The 15,396-nt window shown below is 36.4% G+C and overlaps 1 protein-coding gene across 1 annotated transcript in view; it reads right to left on the reverse strand.

Annotated features, from left to right (window-relative positions):
* Positions 1-1,080: 1,080 nt before the first annotated feature.
* Positions 1,081-15,396, reverse strand: part of ndst3 (N-deacetylase/N-sulfotransferase (heparan glucosaminyl) 3) — a 66,609-nt gene continuing 52,293 nt past the window's right edge. The window contains exons 8-14 of the mRNA XM_056256895.1: positions 14,190-14,286; positions 13,492-13,615; positions 11,236-11,410; positions 9,602-9,772; positions 9,376-9,485; positions 4,611-4,713; positions 1,081-1,948 (exon numbers count right to left, since the gene is read on the reverse strand). Coding sequence (XP_056112870.1) covers positions 1,829-1,948; positions 4,611-4,713; positions 9,376-9,485; positions 9,602-9,772; positions 11,236-11,410; positions 13,492-13,615; positions 14,190-14,286 — 900 coding nt within the window. The 3' untranslated portion in view covers positions 1,081-1,828. The remainder of the gene's footprint in view (positions 1,949-4,610; positions 4,714-9,375; positions 9,486-9,601; positions 9,773-11,235; positions 11,411-13,491; positions 13,616-14,189; positions 14,287-15,396) is intronic.

Below are 15,396 nucleotides of genomic sequence, written 5' to 3' on the forward strand. Positions count from 1 at the left end.
AGGGTCCCATTATTTATGTGACCACTAGAGGGAGGTATTTTATTAAAAAACAAGATCACTATATATAGCCTAGCACGAAAGGTTTTGTCATAATAACAAAACAACAACAAAAATGAATTGCCTAAGATGTCTCAGACAATTGTAAGTCCCTAGAGTATGTTTATTTGAAAGGACACCTTTCTGGTTTTGAGTAGCCTATACCTAACCATGTGATGACATGTAGACACATTCAAGTAATATATAAAAATAAATGTATATCTAAAATAATAGATAAATAATATATAATATATTTCATGTATGTTTTCCAGGTATACCGTGCACAAATAGAGACAGAACTTTGCAAGGACTGTTTTACGGAAACATGAATCTCTCCAGTGTTTATTGAATATATAGTTATTTACATATTTCTCAAAGCACTTTCTCTCTGTATTGAGGCAAATTGTTTTTAAAAATAAAAGTCACACTTCAAATTCATCAGCCAACCAGTTGCAGTCCAGTGGGCAGGACTAAGGCTACCTGGCTACAGACATATGCCTAGACACACATGCACGCGCGCGCACACACACACACACACACACACACACACACACACGTCAGGGTTTCTATGTACTTACCCTTACGCACGCACACACACACACACACACAAAGACTGAAATGATATTCGCTCTTCAGGCCATTGTTTATATCAACAGTAACTGTGACATGGACTGAGACATTGACATCACAATGACATCACTCCATTGACCAGTTTAAAGCTGACACAGCAAACTTGACTGTGCTCTTTATTTTTTCCAAATTGATTCTTAAAGGAGTAGTTCACTTTAAAAAAAAACTTTTGCTGATAATTTACTCACCCCATGTCATCCAAGATGTCCATGTCTTGAACGAATCAAAATGTCAAAATGAACGAATCTTTTTTCGAGTCATTTGATTCATTTAACGAACGAAATGAACGAATTGACTCGGAAAAAGATTCGTTCATTTTGATGAACTAGTTCGAACAGGAGAGTCACACAGAACAGAGCAAGGTGGGCATTTGAGCTTATAAAACTTAAACTTTGTTATTTATTTTTTAAATGAGCGATCGTTTCGCTTGATAAGACCCTTATTCATCGTCTGGAATCGTTTAAAGCCCTTTGAACAGTTTGCAGTTTGCACTGAAACTGTCTTTTGGACCTTGGACAGTTTGGTGCCCAGTAAAGTGCATTATATGGAGAAAAATCCTGGAATGTTTTCATCAAAAACCTTAATTTCTTTTCGACTGAAGAAAGAAAGACATGGACATCTTGGATGACATGGGGGTGAGTAAATTATCAGCAAAAGTTTTTTTTAAAGTGAACTACTCCTTTAACATTTTGCATCTTCATTTTGATTGGCTGATAGATTGATTGACTGATATATTTGCAAGAGTGAGGACATGAACAGTGGTTGTGCAGTTCTAAATTTCTTGATGACGTATAAAATCTAAAGCCATACCTTTATATCCAGTGTCTGATGGGGGGACAGTAAATATAAGAGGAAGTCTGTGGAGGTTTACATTTTCAGTTACGCAGTCTTTATGCAGTCTCTGTTTGGCTGCATCTGAAGTTCAAGGGTCACAGTAACATCACCGTATCTCACTGACAAAATCTGACCTTTTGCAACAAAAATGTCATGTTGCCATGGACACATCATACTGCTTTGTTTGGATTTCCAGAGGCACCAATGATTGGTGAGTTGAATTTTTGACCTTTGCTTCGCAAGCTTTCAGGTAGGTGGCATTGAGTACTGTTCAAGTGTCTGGTTTCCTTTGAGCGTTGAACCTTGAGGAGCGGTGGTTTGGTTAGGGCTACCTGACCTTCTGTAGTTCCTCTCGGAGCCAGGCTGGTAGCGGCTGACCCAGTCTGTGCAGCAGCTTAGATAATTCAATGTTCTGATCCCTGTAGAATCTGGAGAGAAACGCTCTCGACTAAAAAAAAGAAAAAACAAGAGTGAACAGAAAACATTTTTTAGTGAGCAGAGCAGCTACAGACTTGGTTTAGAATATAGGGGTGAAACAGGACACATTTTCGGTACGGGTCTTATGGTTTGGCACGCATCTGTAGCGAACATATGCTGTGTGTTGTACTATGATACATTATAGCACGTTTCACACATACAGTCTTTACTGTTAAATTACTGCTAAATGGCCGTTTAGAGATCATGTGTGAACAGAACCTTTTCCAAATTACCGGTAAATTGCACATGTTTTTCGATCCACCCAATCAAATAAGACACAAAATATTTTTGTGGGAAAGGAGAAAAAAAAAAATCACACATAGGCTACATGACAATAATCGCTCAAAAACATGAATTTAGGCCATATATATCAAGTTTCAGAACTAAATCATAATTTTAGTGCAGAAAACTGTTTTAGCCAATCAATAGGCTAGTAGTACTGTTTTAGCCAATCATGGATTGTTGTGGGGAGAGGAAGATGAGTTTAAATTCGCTACTAGTGAAATAGACTAATATTCAACACGCACGAGGCGAGCATGTCGAAACAGATATCTTGATTAACTATTAAAAAACAAAAACAAGAATAGAGCCTGAAACTACACTCGATGATGTCGACAGTACAAACACGTCAACTGATTACCCCACAACGTCTTATCTCCCGTCCACCAGCACCTCCTCTCAACCCGGGCCCATCCTTCAGGAAAGCAACCTACCAGCTGATTTATCCACACTTGATGAAGCACCTGCTCACTCAGCCCCATTTACGTGAGTTTCCGCGCACAAAAAAATCTAGCAAGTCCAAATATTTTGCTGCCACTGGTACACAATTGAAGTCCACCCTATTCAACAAGGTCCACTCACTTTAAAATTTCTGGCCTCGCCACTGCTCTGGCGCATGTACGGTGTAGGCATGGCTCCCTGGCTTTTTTCTTACTCAACATTTTATTATATATTTGATATGATAAATATAATATATGATATAATATATTACATTTGATATGGTGTTTTATTGCATTGATAGATAGCAATGTAGTTCTGTCAGGACCACTATCGTCAAATACGATTGGCAATTAGCATACAGTTATGATTGGCGGTATGGTTCTGTTCTGGGCGAGAACTCCCTGCGCATTCATGCAGCCTAGCACGGATAAGAGCAGCAATAACCCCCCCTTAGGGTAAACAGAACAGAACCAACATAAATGTATTGCAGATATCATTAATTCAAGATTTTAAAGTACAACATAATTCGAGAATTTATTTTGATTCAAGGGGAATCAGAATGCCAAATCCTGACTGGGCGAGAGGAGGAGCTGGGGATGGAGGAGGGTAATTAGCTCCTGAGAAACGTGATAGCTGCTGATAATACTGAGGAGCTTATATATGAATGTGATAGGCGTCGTATTCCTATAGGTAGACGTGGATCAGCTGAGAGTCAGCTGATGCGAGCTTGACTAACCTGACCTGGCAGAACTGACACTACGCTTAATCTTTCTAACAGTAGTGCGAGTTCATAATAACATTTGAGCTTGTCAGACTAGCAATCGTTATGTCTAATGTTAAAAACTTGTAAACTTTTGTTACTTAATTTATTTAAAAACATTAATGTTTCCAACAGGGCCGTCCCAAGATTGGGGCGTGGCCCTATTTCCATGTGTAAACTGGTGCAAAAAACGGCACCATCCATGCAGAGGAGAACCAAAACAATGTTCTTTCGCAAGACAGATTCAGTTTAATTTTTTAACCAAAAGAAGCCCATAAGTTACATACTGTAGCTTTAATTTGAAACTCAGAGTTTTCCCTTTCCAAAGGATTGGCACATATGCAACAAACAGACAGAATGCAATAATTCTGACTAAAATATACATTATTTTGCTTCAAATATCTGTTCAGTAAACCACTGTTTAATAAAAAAGAGAAAGAAGTAGAATTTAGTTTTGTTTCCCCCACTGCTGTACAGAAACGTACCGAACCATGACTTCAAAACCGAAGTACATACCGTAACTTAATTGTTGTGTACAGTTACACCCCTAATAATATGTACAATATGAACCATGTTCGTACACTGTTCTTAAAGAGATCACACAATTAAAATTGTCATTATTTACTCATCCTCCAAACCTTTGACCTTTGTTCTTCTGTGAAACACAAAGAAAGATGTTTTGAGAAGTTTTGTCCATACAGTGAAAGTCAATGGGGTCCAGTGTTGTTTTGGACTCTACTGACTTTCACTGTATGGGGAAAAAAACAGTTGAAACATTCTTCAAAATATCTTCTTTTGTGTTCTGCAGAAGACAGAAAGTCGTACAGGGTTGGAAAGACATGAGGTGGGTGAATGTAAGTTTTGTAACTGTTTTTTGTGTGCGTGTGTGTGTGTGTGTGTGTCTGTAAGGAAAAACAGTGAGAAGGAAAATGGAGAAATATGAAGCGAGAGTGAGTTGTTCTGTTGGTTTCAGTTATTTAGTACATGCGCTTCAGACATGTTAGCTGTTGCAAAATTGAACAGTCAGAGGTCAGTGAGTTCTCTCTCTCTCTATGACCCATATTACTCAGTGATAGCATGCCTCTATAATGCAGCTCTAATCATAAAAAATGAAAGGCTCCATTTTGCTCAGTTTACTGTTGTTATGTGGTACCTCAGAGTCCATGGGTGGGTACTTGCGGCCTTTGCTCTTCCCCAAACACTTAGTCCTGCCCCCTTCCAACAGCTGACACCAAAAGCCCTTCTGAGGATCAAACCTGTCAACAGATAGAGAACTCTTTAGAATATTAGAGACTTCTTTCCTTAAAAAAAACATTTCTAATTTGCATATTCATTGAAATATATACTGTGCATATTGCTGTTATTTCTTTCTCACTCAGCAATGGAGAAAATCTGGAAAACTCCAGAATGTGTGTCCCCTCACACACACACAGCGGTCTGACTGACAGATGTCTGCTGTAACCGACATGGTCTGGTTTGATAAGCATTCAGAAACACATCAGCAATCTATAACAGCTCTCAGCAAAATGCGATATAAAATGTGTGTGTGTGTATTGGTTCTTTGACAAAGCAGTAAGCAGAGTGTTACTTTAAAACATGAACTGCATGTCACACTTGGCGCAATGTATTTTTGTTTCACTTTCTCACTCTTCGCCTGTCTTTCTCTCTCTCTCTCTTTTTGGTCTCACTCATTTTCCTTTTTTGTTGCTCAAAAATGTTCTTTGTTTAGTTTCAGTCCCAGAAAATACAAAGAGAATAAAGAAAATATAAGTTCTTTTCTCCCATCTCTTTTATACCCCGGGGATTAATGTATTTTTAAACTAAGAGATTTTTTTCGCTTTATGAAACTTTTTACCATGCTCTATTTTTTAAATAGGTAAAAGCATGGTATTTAAATGCCTATATAAAATCATCTTAATTTAGTCAAATTATGCAATCAGAGCTGATTTGGGAGAGTATGCATTATTCAGTAAATGTAGATTCTTTATGGATAATTTATTTAAAAATAACCAGACAAACATCATTTGGATTCTTTGTGTGATGGAATTAACAATCAGCAGTGGAGGACTGCGGGCCTGTGGCTAAAATATCTTTACACATTAATTATTACATAAAGTATTGGGAACATTGGGGTCTCATTCACTAAGAATGTGTGTATGCACAAATTTGTGCTTGAAATCTACATATGATTGTTTTCAAGAAAAAATCATGATGCACCAAAAATGTTCGTACTAAAATTTATTCTAAATGTGTGAAAAAAATGTAGGAACAACTGAAACCCCATGCACAAAAAAGCACTTTCTCTGCGCTGCCTTACATGTTAAGACGTCCTATTTTATCTTAACATAACTATAATTGTATTATTATTATTTTTATGAAAAATGTATGAATAAAGGTGTTTATGGTGTTTGAACAGGTTTTGAGAATGACACAACTGGCATTGCTCTCTCAAGGATCCGGCATGTTGACGAGAGTGACGAAAGGCTTTAAAGGAAAGGCTGTGCGGAAAACCCTTATATGGAGATGGTTTGGGCGTGTTTTATGCAAATAATTAACCTTGTGCCGTTCATTTAAAATACTATAACAGTAACATCAGAACGAGATTAAGAAACAAAATCATGTGCGTACACACATGTTGTGAATTATGCAGAGATTTTTCGTGAGAAGTTCTCCTGTGTACAAATACAATACAAATGTTATTTAATTGTGTGTATTTAGGATAAATAAAATGTTAGCTTTTACATTTTCCAAAAGAAATTAATTTCCATCAAAGAATGTTATGAAACACAATACATATTATGAGATGTGGTGGAGATTCATTAGGTTTGGGAAAAATGACAGAACTCTTTTGTAATGCTTGTACATTAACTGTTGGACATTCTTAGTGGACAAATTAAACCAGTGAGTGTGAAAAGTATGTTTTAAGAGGGTTTATTTTCAAATTCAACAAGGCCAAAAGTAACCAAGAAACACCCATAAAAGAGATGAAAGCAACATAGAGGCAGAGGGAGTGATGTATGACATATGAGACGAATGAAAAGCAGAGTATGATTGTTGAAAGACAGACACTGAAACAAAATATGAAATGAAGAAAGCAAAGCCACAGAAAGAAGTGATAGTAAATGAAAGTGACAGAAAACAAGAAAAAGTAGAAATAGACATCATGAGAGAGAGAATGAAAGGAGATGTGTGAAGAGATGAAGTGAGAGAAACTCAAACACAGGGAGGTTATTAATAAAAGCCAAAGATTGATGGAGCTGTCTGTGGTAGAGAACACATGCAGAGACTCACAGAGCATTTAACACACACACACACACACACACACGAGAGAGAGAGAGAGAGAGAGAGAGAGAGAGAGAGAGAGAGAGAGAGAGAGAGAGAGAGAGAGAGAGAGAGAGAGAGAGAGAGAGAGAGAGAGAGAGAGAGAGAGAGAGAGAGAGAGAGAGAGAGAGAGAGAGAGAGAGAGAGAGAGAGAGAGAGAGAGAGAGAGAGAGGAATGAAAAGGACTACACATGACTCAGGTAATACTGAGCTTAATCTTTCGGCCTCTTATATCAATGGTATTGATAATACCATTGATCACAATGCGTTATCACAAGCAGCGACTATTTTTCTTTCTTACTTTTCTTTCCTTTCATTTTAGGTCAGGACACACTAAACAAATATTCTTCAAGACAATTATGGTATGCATTACTTTAAAGGAAAGGCTTTTTTTTAGGGACTTTTGACATATTTTTCTCTTCCAAAGTTGAAATGAGTAAATGTAATTTCATTAAATATGTTAAATACAATATGAATTATGCACATGGTTCAAAATTAACATTTTACCACACTTGCTAATTGCTAATGACGGGACAAAGAAAATGTATCTTCCACAAACATTTCTCGCTGGCCAGATATTTCTTTTTTTAAAGATTTATTTATTTATTTTAAAGATTACCTTTTTTATAACCATGTATTTCACATTTTTTATAAATATACAGTATATATATATATATATATATATATATATATATATATATATATATATATATATATATATATATATATATATATATATATATATTTGCCTTCATTTCACTCTGTGAAAAATCATATTAATTTTGTGGTTTATTGTGAGGAATATTGTGTTACCACATGGTGTTCTGGAGAAAAGAAAAAAACACTTAAGGTATAAGATGAACTTTTCTGGTAAATCTTGTTAGAAGATATGTTGTGAAAATTGTTTTCTTTTAGACTTTTATAACTAAAATATATTTTATAGATTTTATAGTCAGACTTGTAACCCAAAGGTCGTGGGTTTGATTCTCAATACTGGCACAAAACAACTGAGGTGCCGCAGTAAATGGCTGCCCACTTCTCCAGGTGTGTGTGTCCACGGCTTGTAGTGTGTGTTCACAGCAAGAGTTGGATCTTGCTTTCAGTTCAAACATGCCTGAACATGTGAATTTTGAAATATTATTCATGAGAAGGCGTGGTCTTATCGTCTGACAGGTGCTTTTTCAGCCATTCAGAAGCATTGTTTGACAATGAATAACACTTTTGCAAATTGTTGCATTGTGCACTTACACACCATTCCCTCCTCTCCTCACTTACTCCTATTATGTTTCCAGAATTGTGAGAATGTACATGACACTTTAAAAGCAATTTAACACAGAGAAAGTGTCAGATGCCTAATGAGCTGTTTTTAATTGGAGAGGCCAGATGAAGTTAATCCTCTTTCCTCTCATGCGGTGCTAATGGCTACAGCCAAATTATCACAATTAATCTCATTCAGACTCAGTATAGATTATACAGGCATCAACTGCTGAGAACACGGATCTGTCAACTCATTTTATCAGCTGATTTTCAAACACATGGGACTAGGGACAGCATGGATGGCAGGCTTACTCCTGTATCGTATCTCTGGATGAGCCTGTGTCCATCTGTGTGCGTACAGTAAGTATGTGTATGGTCTCGTTTGCATATCCAAGTGGGGACCAAATGTTCCCAGAGAGATAATAAAGCCTAAAAAAAAACCTACATTGTCTGGACCTACATCACACAGCTGCATAAAGTAATTGTTTATTTGTAATGCTCGCAATTCAAGGTTTTGTACTTAACACTGAAAAAAACAACAACAATGCAAATTAATTTATTCAATTGGACATTATAACCGTTTCATTAATGTTTAGTGTTCAACAAATTCAACAAGCGTAATATTACCAATGAGTGAAACGTCGCCATTGATTGAAATGGTAATGCGAACACCAGTGGAGGACTGCAGGCCAGTGATAAAATATCTTTATACATTTAAGATTACATCCATAAAGTGTAGGGACAATTATTTTATCATTAAATTATTAGAGATAAATATTTTCGCATTTGCATTTCCTGTGCATTATATTCAGTTTGAGATTTGATTTTGTCCACAACCATTCAAAAGTTCGGGGTCAGTATTTAAAAAAAAAAAAGAAATTAATACTTTTATTCAGCAAGGATAAATTAAATTGATCAAAAGTGTCAGTAAAGACATTAAAAATAATAAGAAATGTTTCTTGAGCACCAAATCAGCAGATTTGAATGATTTCCGAAGGATCATGTGACACTGAAGACTGGAGTAATTGCTGCTTAAAATTCAGCTTTACCATCAGAGGAATAAATTATTTCAAAATAAATTAAAGTAGAAAAGTTCATTTAAATTGTAATAATATTTTACAATTTTATTGTTTTTTTACTGTATATAGCAAATAAATGCAGTCTTGGAGAGCATAAGAGACTTCCTTTAAAAATAAAAATAAAAGATTACAATTAAAAACCGTTCAGGCTTGGGGTTAAAGTTAGTATATAGTAATTGTAATTATGCAAATTTTAAAATCACTGGGATGTCCCCACTTGAAATAAAACATATGGCGTGTGTTTATGTGTGTGAGCCTTACGTGAGTGCCTGGGAGTAGTTGTAATAAGGAGTGACACCCAGAAATTTCTGAAGCTCGTCCATCACTTTAGCTGGGTCATTCCTCAGTTGCTGTCCATCAATAATCATTAGCTACAGGAAGAGACAGGAAGAGAAAGACAGAAGCAGAGGATTCAGAAAAATTTCCAATTAAGTCCTGAACTCAGCAAGGGATGGTCCAGAGTCGACCACTGACAGATGTGTGTTACCTGGTTTGAAGGGTAGTATGTGAGCCATCTCTCCAGGTGTGTGGCGTAGAGTCCAGGTACGAGACAGCGGTTTTGGAGAGAGCGCAGCTCAGGTGGAGCGAGCTGGTCTGCTGAAATGACCTCATAGAAACTGAACTGCAATGCTGCTGGGTCTTCATGAGCCCTCTGATGCTGCCAGTGAGATTAAAACTACTTTAAAAACCAAAACCAACTACACAATGACTTAAATATCAGCATTTATTCTGATTCTGACTGGTCATCAATTGCAAATTGGTCAAATACTTTTGTATAATTGTAATATTGTTGTCTGTCTTGTTGTTAGGCCAATTATTTTTAACATTGTAATGGTCTATTTTTTTTCCTCATCTGAAGATGATCTGTAAGTAAGTTAATCCAATGATCTCAAAATAATATTTATTTGTTAAGTAGCCATGTAATAAGCGAGATATGTGCAGGCCTTAAATGGTATTTAATCTGAATGAATGTTTCTTTAATACAGGATACGAGATTGCAATGCTTTTCTTTTCATGTGCTTGTGGTGTGCAGTATAGCAGCTTCAAGCTGTGCCCTCCTGTGCATGCTGTTGATGACATTTCTACCTCACACAATCTCTAACTCGCGTTCGCACATGACTTTCCGATTTACGTTAATATTTTTTATATATTACTATATAACATGACAATAGTATATTTAAAATAAGATGGATATGATAATATGTAAGACATGTTTTATGTAATTCCTTTATGGAATAATAAATGGCTTTAGTTTATTTTGATGCATTTATTAATCTGCATTTTAGTAATTCTTTACAGTATTTTCATTCTCATTCTCATGTACCTATCACATTAATGTTTTATGCATTCTGACGTATTTGTTTGACAGCTTGACTTTTCACAGCTGCTGATATTGAAAAGCAGAATGATTTTTGTCTTGACATGCGCAGACATAAACGACTGATCCATTACTCTGGATATTCCACAAAAGGCGTTTACATGACCCAAAAGTAAAAGTCTGTCTACTATTGAAAAGATTAGGGTCGGTAAGATTTTTAAATGTTTTTGAAAGTCTCTTATGCTCACCAAGTCAGCAATTATCTGACCAAAACAGTAAAAATAGTAATATTGTGAAATATTATTACAATTTAAAATGACTATTTTCTAGTAATGTATTTTAAAATGTAATGTATTCCTATGACTGCAAAGCTGAATTTTTTAAGCATCATTACTCCAGTCTTCAGTGTCACATGATCAATCCTTCTAATATGCTGATGTGATGCTCAAGAAACATTTCTTATTATTATCATCAATGTTGAAAACAGTTGCTTAATAAGTTTGTGGAAACTGTGATACATTTTTGAATAGATGAATAGAAAGAACAACATGTATTTGAAATAGAAATCTTCTCTACCATTATAAATGTCTTTACAATCACATTTGATTTCACGTTTTTTTTTCTTTAAAAACACAGAGCCCAAACTTTTGTACGGTAGTGTACATAATCATATTCTTGTGCATGTAAACATGATCAATGGCATTGATTTTCTTTTACTGTACAAGCAGTCTCTTTAATCCACCCACACAACTCTGATTGGGCAATTCTACTAGTCTTTGCTTTGTTATTGGTCAGTGTCGTACCTGGTACCAGCTGTACGCCCTGTCTGAAGGGTTGATCAGCAGAGTAAGGATCTTGGCTTTAGGCAGGAGAGCAGCGGCTCGTTTGGGCGTCTCCTCGGAAGAAAAGTAATTTGCACTTTTCTCAAACAGGAAATCTGTGCTGACATTAGAGGGTATGGGAAAGAACTCCATGTACCTTTGAGAAGAGAGGTGTATTGAGTTAGAGAATACTCATACAAAGACAAATGCACACATAAACACAGGCTTCATTTACGGTGGGACATTTTGCCATATCAGATTTTGTCCCCTCCACTTTTTGAAATAGCTTGAGGCGAGAATATATCAGGGCCAATGACAAATAAGAGTTTCCAAGATAAAGAAAAAGGAAAAATCTTTTAGTTATTAATATCTATAAATCTAGTAAGAAGATATTTCCCTAACACATTGAATACATATATGAATTTGTTATTACTACGGCCACGAATTAATAAGTTGACCCCCCCCCCCCCCCCGCATATCATCTTATATATTATTTCCAAAAGGTTTTTCAATATACTTTTTTAAGTAAATTATAATTTTTTAAAACTTTGTTTTGCCCTGTCATAAATAGGTTAAGAGATATTCTAAAGAGGGTCCACTCTATGATGTAATTGTCTGTTTTATTTTCTGCATGTTAGGAGCACTATGACTTTGATTTTAGCACACACAATTCATACAATAATAATATATTTGATATTATAAATTAAGAACTTAAGTCACAATAGCAATTCAGACAGAAATAGATGTAAAAATTATTTGTAAACCTTTCTAATTGTAATATTATCATTTATATTTAAAGCTGCAGTCCATAGCTTTTTTGGGGTTAAAAATTATCCAAAATACATATTTGAGAAAATACATAACCAGCCAGTGTTCAAAACTATCTGCTTGCCTTAGCTCGATTCAATGCGGTAAGCTTGTAATAATGTTTTTAATTCCAGTGGTACTGGTGGATTTCCGCGGGAGATTCGAGCATGTCTTTGCGTCATTACGTCACTTCTGTACACATAAAGGAGGAGTCTCGGCTAGTACGCTATATTGCGTGTGAGGATGTTGGAGGTGGCCTTATAGCCTTTTCTCACAGCACTTGATATAATTAAACTTATCAATTTGATGGCGGATCCAGAAAGGTTCAAACGACAATCACCAGTGACAACTGCAAGACTTGCAGTAAAATGCAAGACTTCGTTCGGACTTCGGAGTGGCTACAGAAAAAAAGAGACTGCAACCGGACCCATGCAAAAACACGGATACATATCGGAAGGACATTACATGTAGTCACGCAATGCTGACGTTGTTAACATTAACAATTTGAGAACAAAGTATAATTTGCACGGTTTTACATGATATGATAAGCGATTGTTAGATTTAATCAGTGCGATTTACTGCAATGTCAGAACCAGAACAAAAGTGGATGTTTCTTACTAGTTCAGATGACATTTTCCAGTGAAAATTATTATGTTGGTCATACTTCCAAAAAGAATAATCTGTGATTCTGAATGCCAGTATCCACATTGGCGCGGCGACTGACAGCTGCACACTCTCCTCAAACACTGTGTTCATCCGTGCTGTGCCGTGTCGAAGTACAACTCACGTAAAGTTGATAATTCCGTGAATAACTGCAATTGCAGATTTCGAACAGAGATGGCGACAAAGAGGAAAAACTACATACTGCAGCTTTAAATTTAAATTCTCTATACTATGTACTGTAAGCTTGGTTCCGCCACAGACAAAAGTCAGAATATGACAGAATATGATAGTGATATAAACTTGTGATATAAGAAATTGCGAGTTATAAAGTCACAATTGTGAGACATAAACTCACAATTGCGAGAAAAAAAGTCACAATTATATAAAAAAAGTCACAATTCTGAATTTATTTCTTGCAGTTGCAACTTTATATCTCGCAATTCTGACTTTAATTCTCGCAAATGCGAGTTTATATCCCGCAATTCTGACTTAATTTATCGCAATTACAAGTTTATATCTCGCAATTCAGACTTTATAACCCACAATTGCGAGTTTATATATATTTATCAAAATGTTAAAATTATCAAATGTAAAATTAAATCATGTTAAATTATTTGTGTATTATCTCATTAATATTCATGAGCTACGTCTTCACCATTTTGTGACATCATAACCATTGCATAGTGCATACTCAGCCAAAAACACCTTTAACAAAGTGAAACCCATGCACAAAAGTGTCTGGAGCACAAGTACATGTTTCACACCCACCAGTCGATGCCTTTGTGATAGTTGTTGGTGTTGAAAAACTGAACTTCCTCGAATGTTTTCACGCTGGGGAAGTTGCTGGAGATGAAGGGATGCATGATCAGGAAGAGGTAGAGCGCTGTCGTGCCTGGTGAGAGAGAGAAAGAGATGAAGGGAGAAAGGAGGAGGGCAGAAGAGAACGGAAAAAGGAGGGGAAGTAAATCAACGCGCCCTTCCCCTGCTAATGATGAAATTATATGTGCAGCTGATAGCGCTGAAGAGAAACATTTCGGGCCAGGAGATGCAGCCCACAGACCAAGAAACTAAGAGACATGGGATCAATACCCCATTTACCTTATGGATTTTTTTTTCTGAGTGTGTGTTGCGAGTTTGTGATACAGCAGGAAAGAAGATGAGTGCAGAGAGGAGAAGTGTTTAACAAGACAGTGTCTTGACACCAATCAAAATCTTACAGCCCCAAACCAGCGCTCTGTCTTTCCCTTGTTCTACCCTCAGCCCTCTGGGGATGTGTCTGTGTTGTTCTCCTCTAGAGCTCAACGCCCGTGGTTGCACTTTCATCATTTCTAGCAGCACAAGGTGAGATATGAAGCAGGATCAAGGGGAACAGCGAAGCGAAGAGATACGTGCACACACACGGCTTTGAAGCCCTGCAAAAGGAAAGAGGGAAGAAACACGCTCTCGTAACAGAAGTACAGAATTACCTGTTTTCTGAGGTCCGACCACCATGAACTTGGGCAGCCTGTCGCAGGTCTTCTCTTTGGACCAGATGTCCTTATGTCGTTTATCGTCACATGGGTTCTAAAAAAAACAGCATCATAAATGGGATCAGGCATAAAGTTCAATCAAATCAATATATTATCTTTTAACAGAAGCACGGAGACAGAGGACAGGTCATTGTCTGTAGCTCGATGCCTGTACAGTATATGGATCATCCTTGAGATCATCTTCAGATTCCATATGATGATATTAATAGATATTCTAAAAAACCTATTCAGATGGAATTCGTTTTCAGGACATACAGTATGTCTGTACTGTAATTGTTACTGCAGCAATTTAATAGCAATTTATGTCGAGAACAGGACAATATGAAATTCACTTGAAATCTTCACTTGAAAGTTCTAGTCAAGGCTGTAACACCCATAAGCAGCATCTTTTAAATATAACAAATTTTTGAACAACCACAGAAAAATATGGAAGCATATGGGTAGCAATATTCAATTTGAATTGTAATATGCAAAATGACAATGCAATATGTAAAATGGCATGCATTCTGTATTTAAATTTACATTTTACATTACCATTCTAGCAATGTTTGGTGCAAAATGAAAATGAAAATGAAATTACATAATTTACATTTGCCATTTCATACACTAGTTTTAATATGCATATTGAAACGCTTTATAAGTTGCAAAATTAAAATGAAAATGCATTACAGAAATGATTAGATATGTGTAGTAGTATGTTCAAGCAAAAACTGGGGTAAAATGATCATTCAAATGTTATTTTTCAATTGCATTTACACTCACAGTCAAGACACTTGCGATTGCATTTTCATGAAATGTCCCGCAATGAATGTAGCAAAATTCAAAGTGCACATTGAAAATGCATTCCGAGCCGATCACGCCCCCTCCTGCCCTGTCAATCACTGCATCAAGGCGGGGCTTACGTTGTGTTGTTTCTCTCTATGGCACTCCGAGAAGCTGCACAAGCAATAGAGTGACAAAGTGCAAATGCTGCCCCTTCAGAAAGGCCATCGTCCAGCTTAAAGTCCCCGTGAACCGGAAGTTGCAAATGACTTTTCTCCAGTGTTGTGACGTATTTCTGAGAGAAACGGAATACTAAATGAAGCAAAATGGTGGGCGTGGCTTTTTTCCCAACTAGCACCTGATTGGATCTAGAAAAGTAGGT

This window comes from Rhinichthys klamathensis, unplaced genomic scaffold, assembly GCF_029890125.1.
Source record: "Rhinichthys klamathensis goyatoka isolate OS25496 unplaced genomic scaffold, OSU_Roscu_1.1 h1tg000133l_1, whole genome shotgun sequence".
Classification (NCBI taxonomy): domain Eukaryota; kingdom Metazoa; phylum Chordata; class Actinopteri; order Cypriniformes; family Leuciscidae; genus Rhinichthys; species Rhinichthys klamathensis.